At 38.2% G+C, this 16,510-nt stretch overlaps 1 protein-coding gene across 1 annotated transcript in view; it reads left to right on the top strand.

Annotated features, from left to right (window-relative positions):
- The window catches only part of Ryr2 (ryanodine receptor 2), a 588,770-nt gene that overhangs the window by 210,947 nt on the left and 361,313 nt on the right, over window positions 1-16,510 (top strand). The window contains exon 3 of the mRNA XM_077802933.1: window positions 757-861. Within this exon, the coding sequence (XP_077659059.1) occupies window positions 757-861 (105 nt within the window). The remainder of the gene's footprint in view (window positions 1-756; window positions 862-16,510) is intronic.

Below are 16,510 nucleotides of genomic sequence, written 5' to 3'. Positions count from 1 at the left end.
ATAAACAGCACACATATGCGTAGAATGGGGAGCCCAATAAGTACATCCCAAGTTAAAGGCAAAATATGACATCCAATGAGAAGAAAGTATTTATCTTTGTGCATAAGGAGAAGCTGTGTAAATGAATATTGCATATTAGTTCAATTTTATATTTGCTTAATTACAGTATTAACCTGAGGCAAGTATTATTTCTCTGCCCTTTAGATGTTGTTTTTTTAAATCAACAGAATGCTTGGTAGTTTAGAAACGAATATATGAGTTGAAATAATCTAGATTTCAATCCTGGCTTGAATATTTTGTAACTTTGGAAAAGTGGCCTAACTTCTGTTTTCTTGTCCACTGAAGATAGTAATAATCCCTGCTGTGGAGAACCACAGGAGCTATAGACAAAGCTCCAGGGTAGCATGTGTCAGGGTACACACTCCAGGAGTGGCAGCTGCGGTTACCTGAATTTAAGAATGTATGAATGTCAGCTGGGATTGTGGCTCAGCACTCGCCTAGCACATGTGAGGCCCTAGGTTTAATCCTCAGCACTTCAAAAAAATAGTTATTGTGTCCAACTACAATTAAAAAATAAATATTAAAAAATGCATTGAACGAGAACAGTAATGACAGTGTGTGGTGGTGATGGGCAGTTGACAGAGGTAGCAAGCACCATCACTTTCTGTAACAGCAGCTGGAGGACACGAAGGCAGAGTTGGGGCCTGGGTGCTGGATGCTGGTGACATACTCATGGCTCTCCCTCTTTGCTTTCAGAATGTGCCCCCGGATCTGTCCATCTGCACCTTTGTGCTGGAGCAGTCCCTCTCGGTGCGGGCCCTGCAGGAGATGCTGGCTAACACGGTGGAGAAGTCGGAAGGGGCAAGTACACTTTAGACTAAGTATTTTAGTGTGCTCAGCTGCCTCATGACAGTATCTCTTACAGGTGTTGGAAATCTTGTTTGCGGAGATAAGTCAGTGGCTCTCACTTGTGACTCCTTGGGGTTGATCTTGTGCTTTACCTAGCACCTTGTCATATCTTAAAGACTTGAAAAAAGAAACCCAGGCGCGATGTGGTCTGTGTGGCTGCCTCTTGTGCTCATGTCGACATTTGTAAGCAGCCTTCCTGGGGCATCTGTGTGTCTGCCTGTGTTGTCCTCTGAGCTCTGTTCTTGTCTTGACTGGTTGTGTTGTGCATGGCTCTTTGTCACTGACCATTTATTGTTAAAAGCCTATAACTGTGTGGCTACATTCTAAGCTTCTAAGCTGTTGTATAGCGAGTAAAATTTCATGGCACTTACATACTTTAGGTGATGAAATTATAGTCATATGGCTTAATTCAGTTATAATTTTGCAAATAGCTAATTTTCTTAAAATCAAAACTTTTATTCTGTTTCCAAATGCAGATATTTTTCTTTAAAAGTCTATCTGGTTACTTTATGTTCCATAAGACATCCTCTTACTGACTGGGCTACTACCCATTCCTAGCTAATTCATACAGTTTACAGTTAAGCAGAAGGATAAATTTTTGGTCATGTTTTTTGTGTCTTCTCTCAATGTTTTTAGGGGCATGCTAAGTGCTGCAATGTTGTCTAGTTTAATAAACTGGATTATTTCCAGGAACTCGACCAAAATTTTTCTTTCGTCATTAATGATCTATGTATTGCTCTAATTTTTGAACCATTATTCTAGTTGGGATAATAAGAGATTAATAATACATGGTTCCATAGAAATGAGGGATTATTGTGTTGTTACATTTTTTAGCCCTTATAGTTCAAAAATTTTAGACTAAAAGCTTATTTTACAAAGTACCCTATGCATTATCTGTATTTTAATATTTCGGATTCTGTTTTTCATTTACAACAAAGCTTGAAATTACTGTATTAAAATAGATAAAATAGATAAAATTTCCTTTAAAATATCTGTGTTTTCATGCAAAACTTGTAGACTTAAATTAAGAACAGTTCAACAGTTAATTTTCGTCTGCAATAACCTTTCCTGATCATTAAATATCACTGAGCTATATCAACTTTGAAATGCAAATCTATTTTTACAAAGAGAAATCTTTTGCATTAGTGTCTAGAAAAATGTGTATTGCTATCTTTGTGGATAACAACATACCCAAATTGCCCAAATTTAACTTTATATTGCTAAGCTGCTTTTTCTAAATTAATAGCCTTGAAAAGATATTTTATCTCACCAAAATCATAAGATTGTACTAGGCAAGCTCTAAATATTCTGTGTGTAATAGGAAGTGATTTTTAGACACTATTTTAGGAATTGTGTTTTTAAGATATTTATTAGAATTTATAGATCCACATGTTTTAATTTACTGAATTAAAATTTGAGTTCTCTATCTAGAAAGTTTCTATCAAAGATGAAGTGGTCATTCATGTGATGTGTGGAAGACCATTTCATAGAACCCAGCATAGCTGCTATATGCCACTAATTAGGATGTGTAATTTGAAGAAAATCTACTATAGGAAAGAAATATATTTCATGCAGCTGAATTTTACTTCTTGCTACTAGTAACTTGAATAGCTCAAGTGAAGATTGTACAAAATTTTAGTGGAGAGAATGATTTTCTTAGTTAAGGAGTTTTGATTATACTCAGGAATGATATTCAAAATATTTCACAACTTTTTTGATATAACTACTAGCGAATCAATTGGATCCTAGCCATAGTGCTGGAGGTTGGGGTGGTCTGAGTGATTTGTGGGGGTCCTGGAGGACTTCTGGGGTGGTTCGTGATATTTACCAGAGGAATAGCTGTTTTCACTGTAACAACCATTTTAATCATGAGAGTGTGAACAGGCTAAAGATCCCTTCTGGTTTTATTTGTTCAATGGATGCTAGTGGGACTCGTAGGAATCATCTTGTGGACTCCCTGGATGCCTATATCTTTTCTCCTTGAGTCTTTTGATGTTGCCTTCAAACTCCATATGGTGTTATAATGGCGAATCCTTTTGTGAAGCAAATTGACCTCTGAGTTAATAAATTACATGCAGTAGGTTCTCTGGAATGAAGATCCCCATTTCCTAGGATAATGGATTAGAAAGGAATGACTAATCTTCATGACATTATTTTCTTACAAATTAATTTACCAAAGAAAACCTTGTGTGTTACCTCATTGCCTACTTTTCCATAATCAATGTTATTTACAAAGTCTGTTCTTTAATAGTTCTTCTTGAATTCCTGAGTGATACTGATTGTGTTTAATGTTAAAAGTGCTGTGATACACAAGTCACACTCAACTAGGAAATGCTTTCCTTTAGAGCAATGCCTTTGATTTCTGTAGTTGAGAAGCTTTTCTCTCATCATCTTGGGCCCATGAAGGAAGCATGGTTTTCATAAGGTGTCAGGAATATAACAGGAGGGTCTCAACATTATCTGAAAAAGCAAATCATGGAAATCATGAATCACAAAAGAAGTATGTAAGATGAGACAGGAAAAAATACTACCTAATTTTTGTTGTTACCCAAAGACTACTCATTGTGACTGTTAGAATAATTAATTTTTTTTTGTGGTACCAGACACATTTTGCACAATACATCTAAAGGAGGTTTTAATTTCCTGAGAAAGTGGTGTTGACAAGATCTTGAACTGAGAGATGCCTGTGTCATAGACTGTTGCTGAGCTGCTGTTCTCCTTCAAAGTGCATTGGCAGTAACAGGTTAAAGCATGTTTGTCTCAGTAGCTGCTCCCAGGGCTTAAGATGTCCTAAGGATGGAGACCATGCCCTGGAGCAGGGAGGAGAACATGCCTTGTGCAGTGCACATCACATCTCTGGCCCCGTGTTTCTGGACTGCTGCGAGTGCTAATCTTGCCTGTGACTCCCTGTCCTCCTGGGTCCTGGTGGTTCTGAGAGCTGCTCCACTTATGCCTCTGAGGGTCTCTTGGTTCAGGTCTGTTTTGTGCTGGTTTATGAGGGAGCATATGGCTGAGAGCAGGGGCTTTGCCTCTCACAGCTGCTTCCCTGCTCCGCCAGGAGTTGGCTCCATGGCTGCAGGGAAGGCCAGTTCCATGGTACTGGAGCAGGTAGGAAGCTGAGGTGTGGTGGAACAGCCAGTGAGCTCGTGGTCCACAGGGGCCGTTGTCACTGCTCCTCTTACTCATGTGCAGTTACTAAGTCTTGACTGCCTTTACCTGGCCTGGCAGCTTCCTCCCTTCTCTGGGGTCTTGGCTAATCTCATTTTCCTTTCCTGCCCCGGTACCCCAGCTGGTACTGGCATGTGGGCTTTGCCGCTCAACATGACAGAATCTTGTTAAAATATAGATTAGGTGGTAACACTTGCTCATTCCTGTGTTTTCTAGTTAAGAGTTTTATTTCTGTGAACTTTTGTTTTTGGCATTTATTTTTCAGTTAATTTTCAAATGTAATTGACAGTACTTTTCTCCATATAATTTTAATACCTAGTTCAGTTTAAACTAGGTATTTACCTGAGTGTAGATGTCAAGTGAAAGGTGACATTACACAGTGGAAAGAACTTTGATTTTTGGAATCTGGAGTTTCTAGAACATTCTTATTTTCAAATAGTATTATGATAGTGTTTCTTTGAAAAGGCATGGCTTTTATTCGATCACATGTGTACCATACATGGCTTGTGTGTCCAATTATGATTTAAAGACATAACATTGACTGTCCTTTCTGATTTTGGTTAACTAGCTTCTGGGAGAATTGTAGGACCTTGTCTCTTAGCTTTGGCTTGTGGCCACTTAACTCTTGGTCCCTTTGTTAAGGTATTTAGCTCCATCAAAAATTACCCAAACCTTGCCTCTTACATCCTGCTGTGATGGGTAATAAGTTAAAATCTGTACTTCAGGTGACTATGATATGTATCATTTTTTTTCACTTAATTTATAGTGTATATTTCTTACAGGTATTGGTAGTTTAATCTAAATTATGAGTGATGCTTTAAAAGTTGATAAAATTCAGAATGTAATAAAATATGTTAAACTTAATATTAAGAAAATTCAATTCTAATCATTCTCTTATTATAAAATTTTTAAACATTTATGAGAAGTTGTATTGCATAAGGCCTCTGCTGATACTAAAATTAATAATTGAGTTTGCTCATCAAAGAGCTTATGATCGTAGGGATAGAAAAACAATTGCATTGTTCACATGAAGAAGGAATGTGAACTTGATATTCCTTTTAATTTTCTTTTAATTTTTAAGAATCATTTCCAAGACAATTAGAAGTAATATTAAACTATTAATATAAAAATAATTTTAAAATTTTCCAAGGAGTAGTTTTATCTTGTTAGACTATTATCTGTAGTTCTGGTAGAAAGCAAAACTTGCCAGGAAGACAATAGCATGTCCAGAGATTTAAAATTATTTTTGTTTTAATTTACTAACAGGCTTATTATTTTGTAAGACTGTAAGAATGTTATTTTTACATGCTATATTGTCCTCTAATTACAGTTGATTGAGATATGCAACAAACTCAAGTGTTGAGTTTTTATGAAAAATGTAGTAGGACATGGAATTGAAGCACACTTGTGTCATTCTATTAAATCTTTATCTCTCCATTCTATTAAATCCTCACTCTCAGGGCATTGAAAAAGTCACTAGCCAGATTTGGTTGTAAATATTTTTTAGAAAACACATTTAAAAAAAATTATATATATTTTAATTGTAGTTGGACACAATATCTTTGTTTTTATGTGATGCTGAGGATCGAACCTAGGGCCTCGCCTGTGCTAGGCGAGCGCTCTACCGCTGAGCCACAACCTCAGCCATACTTTATATACAGAGTTATGAAAAATTGTGCTGTAAATGGGTAATCATGAGTGTAATGCATTCCACTATTGTCATGTATGTAAAAATAAATAATAAACCCTAATTTTTTAAACATTGAATTGCCATATAGGAGTTTTTCATAAATACATTTATAAATATTGAGGCACCATTTTCAGACAAGTGCATGTCAGATCATTTTATGTTCATTCGAGAGGAGATGATCCAGGAAGTAGGATGGTGTGTGTGTCATGGTAGTTAAAGACAGGTGACTCTCCAACTCTCCGAGTGCAATTCCTGATCATGTGAGACAAGTTACTCAACCTCACTGGGCCTGAGTTTTCTGATTTATAAGGTGGACACCAAAGCATCTCCCTCGTGGAGTTGTCTGAAAATTAAATAAGCAAGATGTGAAGAATAGTCCCGACACGGGAGGCATCATGGGTGTGGTATTGCTTTCATGACCTTAACAGCAGGATGTCCTGAGGAGCTCCTGCCAGATCCCGCCCCCCTGGAGAAAACCGAGATGAACTCTGAACTGAGTGTTTAAAAACCAACTGCTCCATCACCACTGTGGAAAGCCCCAGCTATCTGAAGGGTTTAGCCAGGGGTTTCTCCAGCTGCTGGAATACATTACCAACATAAGTTCACTATCTTGCAGGTAGGTCTGTAGCAGTCTATCTGAACTAAAATCGAGGAGTCTCCAGGGCTGCAGCCACCCTCTGCACTCTGGGAGAGCCCTTTCTTTAGCTTCTCTGGACTCACCCTCCATTTCAAAAGTGGCAGAGTGCTTTCCTGTAACATGCTCACAGGTTCCAGGGATTAGGATGTGGTGTCTCTGGGGCGCTGTTATTTGTCTGCTCCTCATGGAAACGCTGAGCTCCAGAAAGATGGTTAGCAAGACCAGGTGGGAGCCAGAGCATCTTGTGGCTGAATCTTGCCCCTGAAAGATGTTCTGATGGGAACCTGACCTCCCTGCAAGCTTGGCAGGGGTTACCTGCAGGCTCTTTTATGTGGCTGCCAATTCACAGATTCAGACATATTTTGCATAAACAAGACTTGATTCTTTGAAGACTTTCTGAGTTTTCAGTATATATAGTTGCAAAAGTGGATCTTTGTGTTTCATTTGTATCCTTATTTTCTGATGTTTTGAAATCTTTTCAGTATCTCTGTATCTGAAGGATATTTTTCAAGTTTTTTGGGCAGATAGGCCCATGGTCCAAAGCTGAGAGTCAACACTGTCTCCTCTGGCTGAGTTGTACATTGACATTTTCTTTCCATTTGCTTCTACCTTATTAGAGTAGAGTGGGGTAGCATGAGGACTGTAGTAGGGTTAATGAGTCTTCTTCGTACCTATATGTGATATAGATGGTGTTCTGTACATCATTGAATGTTTCTCAGCTGGCTGGGCTAATGACTCACCAGGAAAAGAAGTTTACTTTAAAAAAAATAAGTTTTGTGTATATTTAAGGTATAGAGCATGATGTTATGGAATACATACAGAAAAGGAAATTGTTACTACAGTGAAGAAGATTAAGGTATCTACTCGTGGATAGTCTCATATTGTTGCCTTTTGTTGTTGTTGTTAGAGGCTGCTTTGGGGATGAGGCTGAGACTAGTCCACGGACAGTTGAGTACTTGATGTGATATTAGCCAAGATCTTGCCTAATGCCTCTGTAGGCCGCATCTGCCCTTCACCTCCAAAGCTGGCACAGAGGCTCAGCAGTGGCTGGGATCAGGATCTCCCAAGGGCTCATGTGTGAGTGGAGAGGTCACCTGGTTGAAACATGTGTGTCCTGGGTTTGCAGACTCTGGTTCTTCTTCTGCCTTTCCCTTTTTAGAAAGGCGGTTTTCTGCTCAGCAGTTCAGGCCTTGCGTCATTCTGTGCATTCAAATGACTTTGTTTGCAGAGACTTCAGCATGAAACTCAATAAGGAGGTCAATTTAATCAGCATGTAATTTAATCACGTTAGGCACTGTTTTAGATTATGAATCTTGAATGTATACATTACTTTATTTCATTAGTACCATTCAATTTGGACATTTTTCTCGGATTCTTTTGTGTTTACAAAGGAAAAAACATTTTTTATGTGTAAATATTAGCAAACATGAATCAGATGGTAAATTTCTCTGATATTCTGGAATTACAATGATTTAAATGTACTTGGAATCTATTGAACCTCTAATTTTTGTTCTTTTAAAATTCTAACTTTTTTTGGGGGGCTGGGGATGTGGCTCAAGCGGTAGAGCGCTCGCCTGGCATGCATGTAGCCCGGGTTCGATCCTCAGCACCACATACAAACAAAGATGTTGTGTGTGCCGAAAAAAAAATAAAACTAAAATAAAATAAAATAAATGAATAAATATTAAAATTCTCTAAAAAAAATTCTGACTTTTTTTTCTTAAAATACTCTAGTTGGGTGGAAAACTTCCTTGCACAAGTCTTTATGAAACAGTACTACCCATTACTCCCCCTGCCAAACACATGCACACACAGACACAGGTGTGTGCACATGCGCATGCACACATACACGCATGTGCATTTACCAGTTAGGTACCTTCATACCTTGGTGGTGTTTTCTTCAAAGCACCTTCTCCCTTCTGACACAGTTGATGTTAATGATCAGTTGAGTGACTGCCTATCAGATTACTGCCCACATCAGAGCGTAAACCCAGAAGCACTGACTGGGCTTTCCATCTGTTGTGTCTATGTATTATCCAACTAATACATATGAGAGGGCCTGTTTTTTTTTTTAAACAGATATTGTTAAATATTTCTGACTGAAGGAACTGCTGGATAGATATTATGTTATACCAATTTCCATAGTTTTGGAAAAAGTGAGTCTTGTGAGAAGAATTTTTCAAGAGCATTGTATTACCCGATAAGAGAAAACTGTCCCTTATGTAACACTAGTGAGAGCACAGTGCAATCATTAGATACATTTCTTTACATTAGAATTAAATGTATTTGATTTGTTTTACATTTGAAAATATTTTCACTTTCTTAAAACAGTTTTCTATACAGAGAAAATGGTTGGGAAGTAAAGAGTTTGCACAAAATGCCCGTCTTCTCGGCTTTGTTATTATTTGTCTTGCCCTAGTGTGCTGCATTTGTTATAATCATTGAGCCAGTACTGATACATTATTATTAACTAAAGTCCCATGTTTACAGTAGGTTTTATTCTTTGTGCTGTACATTATGTTGGCTTTGAAAAATGAATAATGACATGGATGTGTCTTTGCTGTACAATAGGGAATATTTTTACTGTCCTGAAGAGACTCTGTGTTTCACCTCTTCAACTCCGGATCCTCCATAACCATTTTAAATAGCTGATCTTCTACTGCTTCTATGGTCTTGCCTTTTCCAGGACATCTTGTGGTTGGAATCACATATCTAGGCTTTCTGTACTGCATTCTTTTGTGTAGCAATATGCATTTAAGGCTCATTTATTTTGCTACTGAAAAAATATTTCTTTGATTGGTTGTGCCCATTTCTTGTACACTCATATGATGAAGGACATCTTGATTGCTTCTAAGGTTTGCTGATGAATAAAGCTACTATAAATGTGTGTGCAGGTTTTCATGTGGACCTAAGTTTTCAACTCCTTTGGATAAATCCTAAGGAGTGGTATCATGTGCTGAGTACATTTAGTCTCAAGAGAAACTGCCCAACTGTCTTCCACTGTGGCTGCACCGTGGTGTGTTCCACCCAGCAGCAAATGTGAGCTTCTGTTGCTCTACATACTTACCAGCATTTGATGATGTCACTGTTTTGATTTTAGACATTCCAATAGGTGTGCATGATTGTTTTAATTTGCAATTTATGGATCACATGATGTGGAACATATTTTGGTATGCTTATTTACCATCTTTGTGTCTTCATTGGTGAGGTATCTAGTCAGATCTTGTCTTGAATTGGGCTTTTTATTTCCTTATTGTTGCATTTTAAGAATTGTGTGTATGTGGTGGGCACCAGTTTTAATAGTGAGTAAGTCTGTTTTGCAGAGATTCTCTCTCTGTTGTAGCTTCTCTTCATTCCATTAACAATGTCTTTCATAGGGCAGAAGTTTGTAATTTTAATGGAGCCCAACTTGTCAATCTTTCTGTCACGCATGGATAATGCTTTTGGTGTTATATGTAAAATGTCATCACCTTCACAGGGTCTCTTAGATTTTCTTCTGTGGTATCTTCTATGAGTTTTACTTTTGTATATTACAATTAGATATTTTTGTGCAAGGATTGAGTTCTGGTTCTGACTTCACTTTTTTTTTTTATTATTCCGTAATGTAGATGTCTAGCTCTTCCAGCATCATTTGTTCAAGAGGCTGTGCTTTCTCTTTTGTTGTCTGCTTTTGCTTCCTCCTCACCATTAGTTGCTTGTACTTAACGTAGCTCTCTTTCTGCTGTCTCTTTGATGTTGAGCAGTACAACAGTGTATGATTTGCATCTTCTTTCACTGTCTTGGTTAGTTTAGTTTTATAGTAAGTTTTGAAGTTCTGTTAGCAAAATTTGTGTTCTCCAATACTGTGTTGGTTATTGTTTTTTTTAACCTTCCCAGATGCATTTTAAAATCTCTACAAAATAACTTGTTGGCATTGCATTGAATTGGTATTTATTTTTTTGCAGTTTTCTGTCAGTTTATCTAGCAGTTGGCAGTTGGTTCTCATCCCCCTGATTGTCTCTGGTTTTTTTGGAAGTGGTAATGGGCACACAATTACCAAAGCATAGAGCTTTGAGTTGATGACTTTTTGTCTTCATTGTTCTCTGGACATCCATACACAAGTAGAGTCAGGGACAGTCCTTGTTCATTTGGCCCAGACAGCTCTTTTGAGTCTGGTACCAGTGTATCCATCTGGAGTCCCCATCTCCTTCAAGGAAATTTCTGAATCTCTTTAGAGTGCCCCAGGGGCTCTCTTCCTGAAGCCCATTCCAGGCATACAGTTGTGAATGTGGGTGGTGAATCTTGGCTCACCCTCTGTGGATGGCAGAGTGACTCATCTTCCCCACCACCTCTTCTTTGCAAGATCGATTCCTCAGGCCCCACATTGGAAAGGAAGAGAGTGAGAGAATGCAGGACAGGGCTGGACTACATTTTAAAAGCACTATATCTCCCTCTGTACCCATCATTTTTTCATAGTAGGTCTAGAAGTAATTGGAGAGTTTATTATTATATGAAGACTGTAATTCATGGTAGATCTGTCTGAGGTTCATTGAGATGAGTATTTAAGTTGATTTTTCCCGATGGTTATGCCACAGTCCAATCATTATTCATGACTGATGATCCCCTTCCTTATATTTACTGTGAAGTGTTTTACGTTGTACAGTAAATTCATGCCCATTCCTAGGCTGCTACTCTGCACTAAGTATTCTGTCACACAAGCATGGCTGTTATTGTCAACTTTCCTGATTTAATGATCTGACATTTTAGAAACATTTCAATGTTTAGTAATGAGGCTGTCCTCCCTCATTGCCCTTTCCCTCCAAGTTGTTCATCCTCTTCTTGACTGTTGATTCTCCCACATGAAATTACTTGTGGTATTTAATTGTACTTACTAATTCTGATAAGTAGCCTACCTGGGAGAGAGCTACTACATTATTAGTATCCATCCACTTGAATTTGTTAACTTGGAAGTTTATGCAAGAGCCATTTTAGCATATTCTATGCTTTGAGGAAATATTAGTTACTGTGAGATAAAAGTATACATGTTTTCCTGAGGGTTTAGGCAAATTCAGATAGTATTTAAGAAGTATTCTAAGAACTGTCCTGTTGTCTTGAGGGGGGCAAAATTGTGACGTATGCAGTTGAGGGGAGAAATAAAGAATGTCCATGCACTTCTGCCCCTTTCAATGCTTAATTCACTCGAATTAACACAATTTCACTCTATAGGTTCTTAATCAAGAAAATGACAATCCTTAATGCTAGACACTGCAATAGACATAATCCGTTCACAGCAAACAATTCTAGATTAATTCTAAGCACTGCAAAACACTTAATCATGACAGGCTAGTTACAGACATTCCATCTGCATGCTAAGTTCAGAAGTCTCAAGTCTTAGACTTTACATTCAGTATATGCACACTCACTCAGACCACGGTGATCAGGTCCAGAACCAAGGCAGGCTTTTCCTGGCGTGGAGTGGACGACCGGTTGAAAAGAGGGTCATAGGGAGAAGTTGTGGCTCTCACCAAGGTCCAGACGAGGTGGTAGAGTTTGAGAGCTGTAAGGATCAGGCAGAGGATCAGGAAATGATGACAAGTGATGGGATGTCAGTCCAGGTCCTCATCAGGCTCTCCAGCTCCGGTGCATCCTTGTTTTGGCTGTCTGAATCTCTGTTCATTAGCTCTATTATTTATACTAAATTTTGGGGCTTTTGACCCTCCTTTCAATCCTTATCAGCTACCACTGGATTTCTCAGTGACATCATTTACCCTTGGGGTCAGAAACATCTGGTCTGGTGGTCTCCACCCTGATCTTCTCTATCAGGGAGGACAGCTGCCAGGGCTTCACTCTGTTTATCAGGGTGAGGGGAAGTCACTTGTTGTAGACCCTACTGGAGGGATCTGTTGGATGTGTCTGAGACTGCAGGTTTCAAACTGGAGTTTTTAAAATGGAGTTGCTTAGGCTCAAGCCTAGGGCTATCCTCACACCTGTTCTAACACAGGAATTATTTAGGAAATGGTAGATCTTGAGTTTGTTGCCTGGCTTAATTTTTTTTTTTCAGTTGGACACAGTACCTTTGTTTATTTTTATGTGGTGCTGAGGATCAAACCCAGTGCCTTGTATGTGCCAGTGAGTGCTGTACCACGGAGCTACAACCCCAGACCCTGGCTTAAATTTTTTAAAAGAGAAAAAATAAAAAATGTGATAAAGTTATAAAGTCTTTCCTTGAATTAGGTCATATGTGTGTTAGTGTGGAAGACTTAAGATGACTGCACTAAATATAATTCATTGTTCAATATCTAAAAAATAAGGGAGTTCTGCCTGGTTAATGCAAAATCAGTAAAGCCAGAAAATTGGGCCAATGTCTTTAACAAGTTACTGGACTTATGTTTGTGACTTCATTTGCTTAATTAAATTTGTGGTAAATTTCTTTCTCAAACTGATAGGAAGGATTTTGCAGTCTCATGCACTTTAAAATAGAAGTCACATTTGACATTTTAGTACACAGAGATGCTCTTTAATTATTTATAATTTCCCTAACATAAATGCTATATCTGTGTGTCCTGATTTAATACTTTGCATTTTCCATTTCTGTACCTGAGAGCTCTATTGGAGGTCCAGTGCTGCGTCTGTAGTTCCGCCATTTGAAAACACAAATAAAGTAGCTTCTATCTTTACATATCTTTTTCTAACTAATGGAAATACTAGTTATAGGACAGAAAGCAAGTCTACCAATGCAATGCCTATGTCAAGAGGTATAAATGTTAGTTTATAGTCTAACAAATTGTAGTTAAATACTTGTTTCTTTCCTTTTCCATTTTCAAGGCATAAACTGATTACTTTTAAGTCAATTGTATTTTAATAGGCAATCATGAAACTCATCTTGGAAAAATAAGAGACCCAGAATAGCCAAAGCAATACTCAGCAAGAAGAGTGAAGCAGGTGGTATCATGATACGAGGCCTTAAACTACACTACAAAGCAATAGTAACAAAAATGGCATGATATTGGCACCAAAATAGATTTGTAGACCAATGCTACAGAATAGAGGACACAGAGACTAACCCACAACAACAAATGATGCTGGGAAAACTGGAACTTCATAGGCAGCAAAATGAAATTAAGCCCCTATGTCTCACCATGCACAAAACTCAAAGTAGATCAAGGACCTAGAAATTAGACCTGAGATCTTGCACCTAATAGAAGAAAAAATAGGCCCAAATCTCCATCATGTGGGATTAGGCCTCAACTTCCTTAATAAGACTCATAGCGCAAAAATTAAAATCAATGGGATTTTAAATGGGATGGATTCAATCTAAAAAACTTCTTAGCGAAAGAAACATTCACTGAGGTGAATAGAGAGCCTGCAGAATGGAACTACATTGTTACCATACACACATCAGACCACTAATTTCCAGGATATATAAAGAACTCAAAAACCTTAACACCAAAAAAACAAATAACCCATTCAATATATGGGCCAAGGAATTAAACAGACACTTCTCAGAGGATATACAATTGTCAACAAATATATGAAAAAAATGTTCAATATCTCTACTAATTAGAGAAATGCAAATCAAAACTAAGATTTCATCTCACTCCAGTCAGAATGGCAGTTATCAAGATTACAACAATAAGAGTTGGTGAGGATGTGGGGGAAACGGTGCACTCTTACACTGCTGGTGGAACTGCAAATTGGTACAACCACTCTGGAAAGCAGTATAGAGATTCCTTAGAGAACTTGGAATGGAACTACCATTTGACCTAGCTATCCCACTCCTTGGTTGACACCCAAAGGACTTAAAAACAGCATACTACAGTGATGGAGCCACATCAATGATCATAGCAGCATAATTCATAATAGCTAAACAGTGGAACCAACCTAGATATCCTTCAGTTGATGAATGGATAAAGAAACTATGATATATATACACAATGGAATATTACTCAGCATTAAAAGAGAATAAAATCATGGCATTTGCAGGTAAGTGGTTTGAGTTGGAGAATATCATGCTAAGTGAAGTAAGCCAATCCCCCCAAAACCAAAGGCTGAATGTTTTCTCTGATATGAGGACACTGATCCATAATGGGGGGGGGGAGCATAGAAGGAATGGAGGAAATTTGTATAGGGCAAAGGGGAAGGAGGAGAAGGGAGTGGTATTGGGGTAGTGATACTGCTGGTTATCAGTGACGAATTCTGCTTCCTCACGTGTTGAAGTTTGAACATTAGAGAAGCATGCTGAGGCCAGCATATAAAGCAAGGTTTATTAAAAAGAGGGTAACATGTACTTTTCCCGGGAGGGAGAAGGGGGCCATAGCTGGTATCCTGGTATCCCAAAAAGCAAGGTGTTCTGCCCTTTTAAATGTCCTAGGCTTCCTTTGTTCTACTATCCTCTTCCCCTTATCTTTCTCCTTCCTGTATAAGTGACTAGGCATTTGACTAGGCCTAGGAAATGCTTGCTGGGATGGCCAAAAGGTGGGAAACAGGTGGGCTGAAGGGGAAGGGCAGGATGGAGGAGCCCCAGGACACATTAATTAAGATCTTATAGCTTCCTGTAGGGAGGGGCCATTCCCAGACAGGTTACCTTAGAAATAGGTTAGAGCAGGGGGGAGGTTCTTGATAAAAGTGAAGGAAGGGCTCTGAAGGAATTAACATTTCAATCCTTCAGGGGACAGTCAACTGGGAGTCACTCAAAATTGGCCTCCTTGATCTGACCTGACTCGATTTATTTAACTATACTGGCTGTCTGATTATGGCTTCAGTAGGAAGGATGGTGGAATGAGATGGACATCATTACCATAAGTCCATGTATGTTTCTATACAACCAGAGAAATGAAAAACTGTGCTCCATTTGTGTACTAGAATCGAAAGGCATTCTACTATCATGTATAACTAATTGGAACAAATAAATGATTCTAAAAAATACAGTAGACTTATAACCACATGCAAATGTTTTAATGAAAGTGTACAGAGGGACTTTCATTTAATTCCTTATTGACTGACAATTGGGTCACTTCATTAAATGTCTTATTCCAGAGAATCCGTGTATCACACACATGGTTTTATTGGGGAGGAAACCTATGGGCCCAAACCAAAGTTGTTGGAATTTTTGAATCTTTGGATGAGACCTTATTTGAAAATTTTAGAAAAAACATTCAGTAGTTTCCTTTTCAGTTTCCAGCCAGCCAGTATTCTAGCTGTGGAGAAAAGAAAGCTCCCCCAATTTAAAAAGTTTTAAAAGGATTTAATTAAAAGGTGATAAATTACTAAAAATAAACAGATACTAAATAAAAGAAAAAGAAGGATTCAGAGGCTTTGGAAACTTCTGAGGTAGCTCAGCACTTGGGGAGGTTCATAATCCCAGAGAGACTAGAAGTTCACTGAAGTGAGCCTGACACTCTTGGAAAGGTAGGGCTTTGAAATATACATGGTGTTGAGATGCAGAGCAGTTAGAACACAAATGGAAAGGCAGTCTTGTTGACGCATGTTCCAAGGTCTCGACTGTTTCTGGAACATAGTACAGTTATTAACTTGTATTAGATTATTAATGCCACGGATGCATATATAATCTCTAGGGTACCAACTAAAAGATTAATAAAGAATAACCAGGAGCTTTTAGAGGGAGAATGGAATATCCCAGTATATGATTAATATAAAAGGAGGAAGAAAGAGAAAATACAAATACATGAGACTGAATCTTTTCTGAAATAAGATTTTCGTGATGGTGCACAACTCTATAAATAAACTTTAAAGCACTGAAATTGTGTAATTGAAGGTAGAGAAGTTTTTGACATGTATATTATATTTTAGAAACTTTTAAAAGAACACGAGGAATAGGATACAAATAAGATGGTAAATACAAACTCGTATTTTGGTAACAACATTAAATGGAAATGGAAAAAGTATTTCAATTAAAAATTATAGGCAGCGCTAGGGTTGTAGCTCAGCACAGAGCTTTGCCCCAAACTGCCAGAGGCCTGGGCTTGAGCCATTCCCAGCATGGAGGAAGGAGGGGACAAATTCATGCATTTTGAGACTTAATACCATGAGCAGTTGTATGTGTTTTCTCTGCAGAGGCTTACCTTGAGATGGTATCCCAGAAAGGGCCAAAGTAACAGGTTGGCAAA

Source organism: Urocitellus parryii, chromosome 9 (genome assembly GCF_045843805.1).
Source record: "Urocitellus parryii isolate mUroPar1 chromosome 9, mUroPar1.hap1, whole genome shotgun sequence".
Taxonomy (NCBI): domain Eukaryota; kingdom Metazoa; phylum Chordata; class Mammalia; order Rodentia; family Sciuridae; genus Urocitellus; species Urocitellus parryii.
The sequence above is the reverse complement of the archived record's forward strand: the minus strand, read 5'-3'. Positions and strand labels throughout refer to the sequence as shown.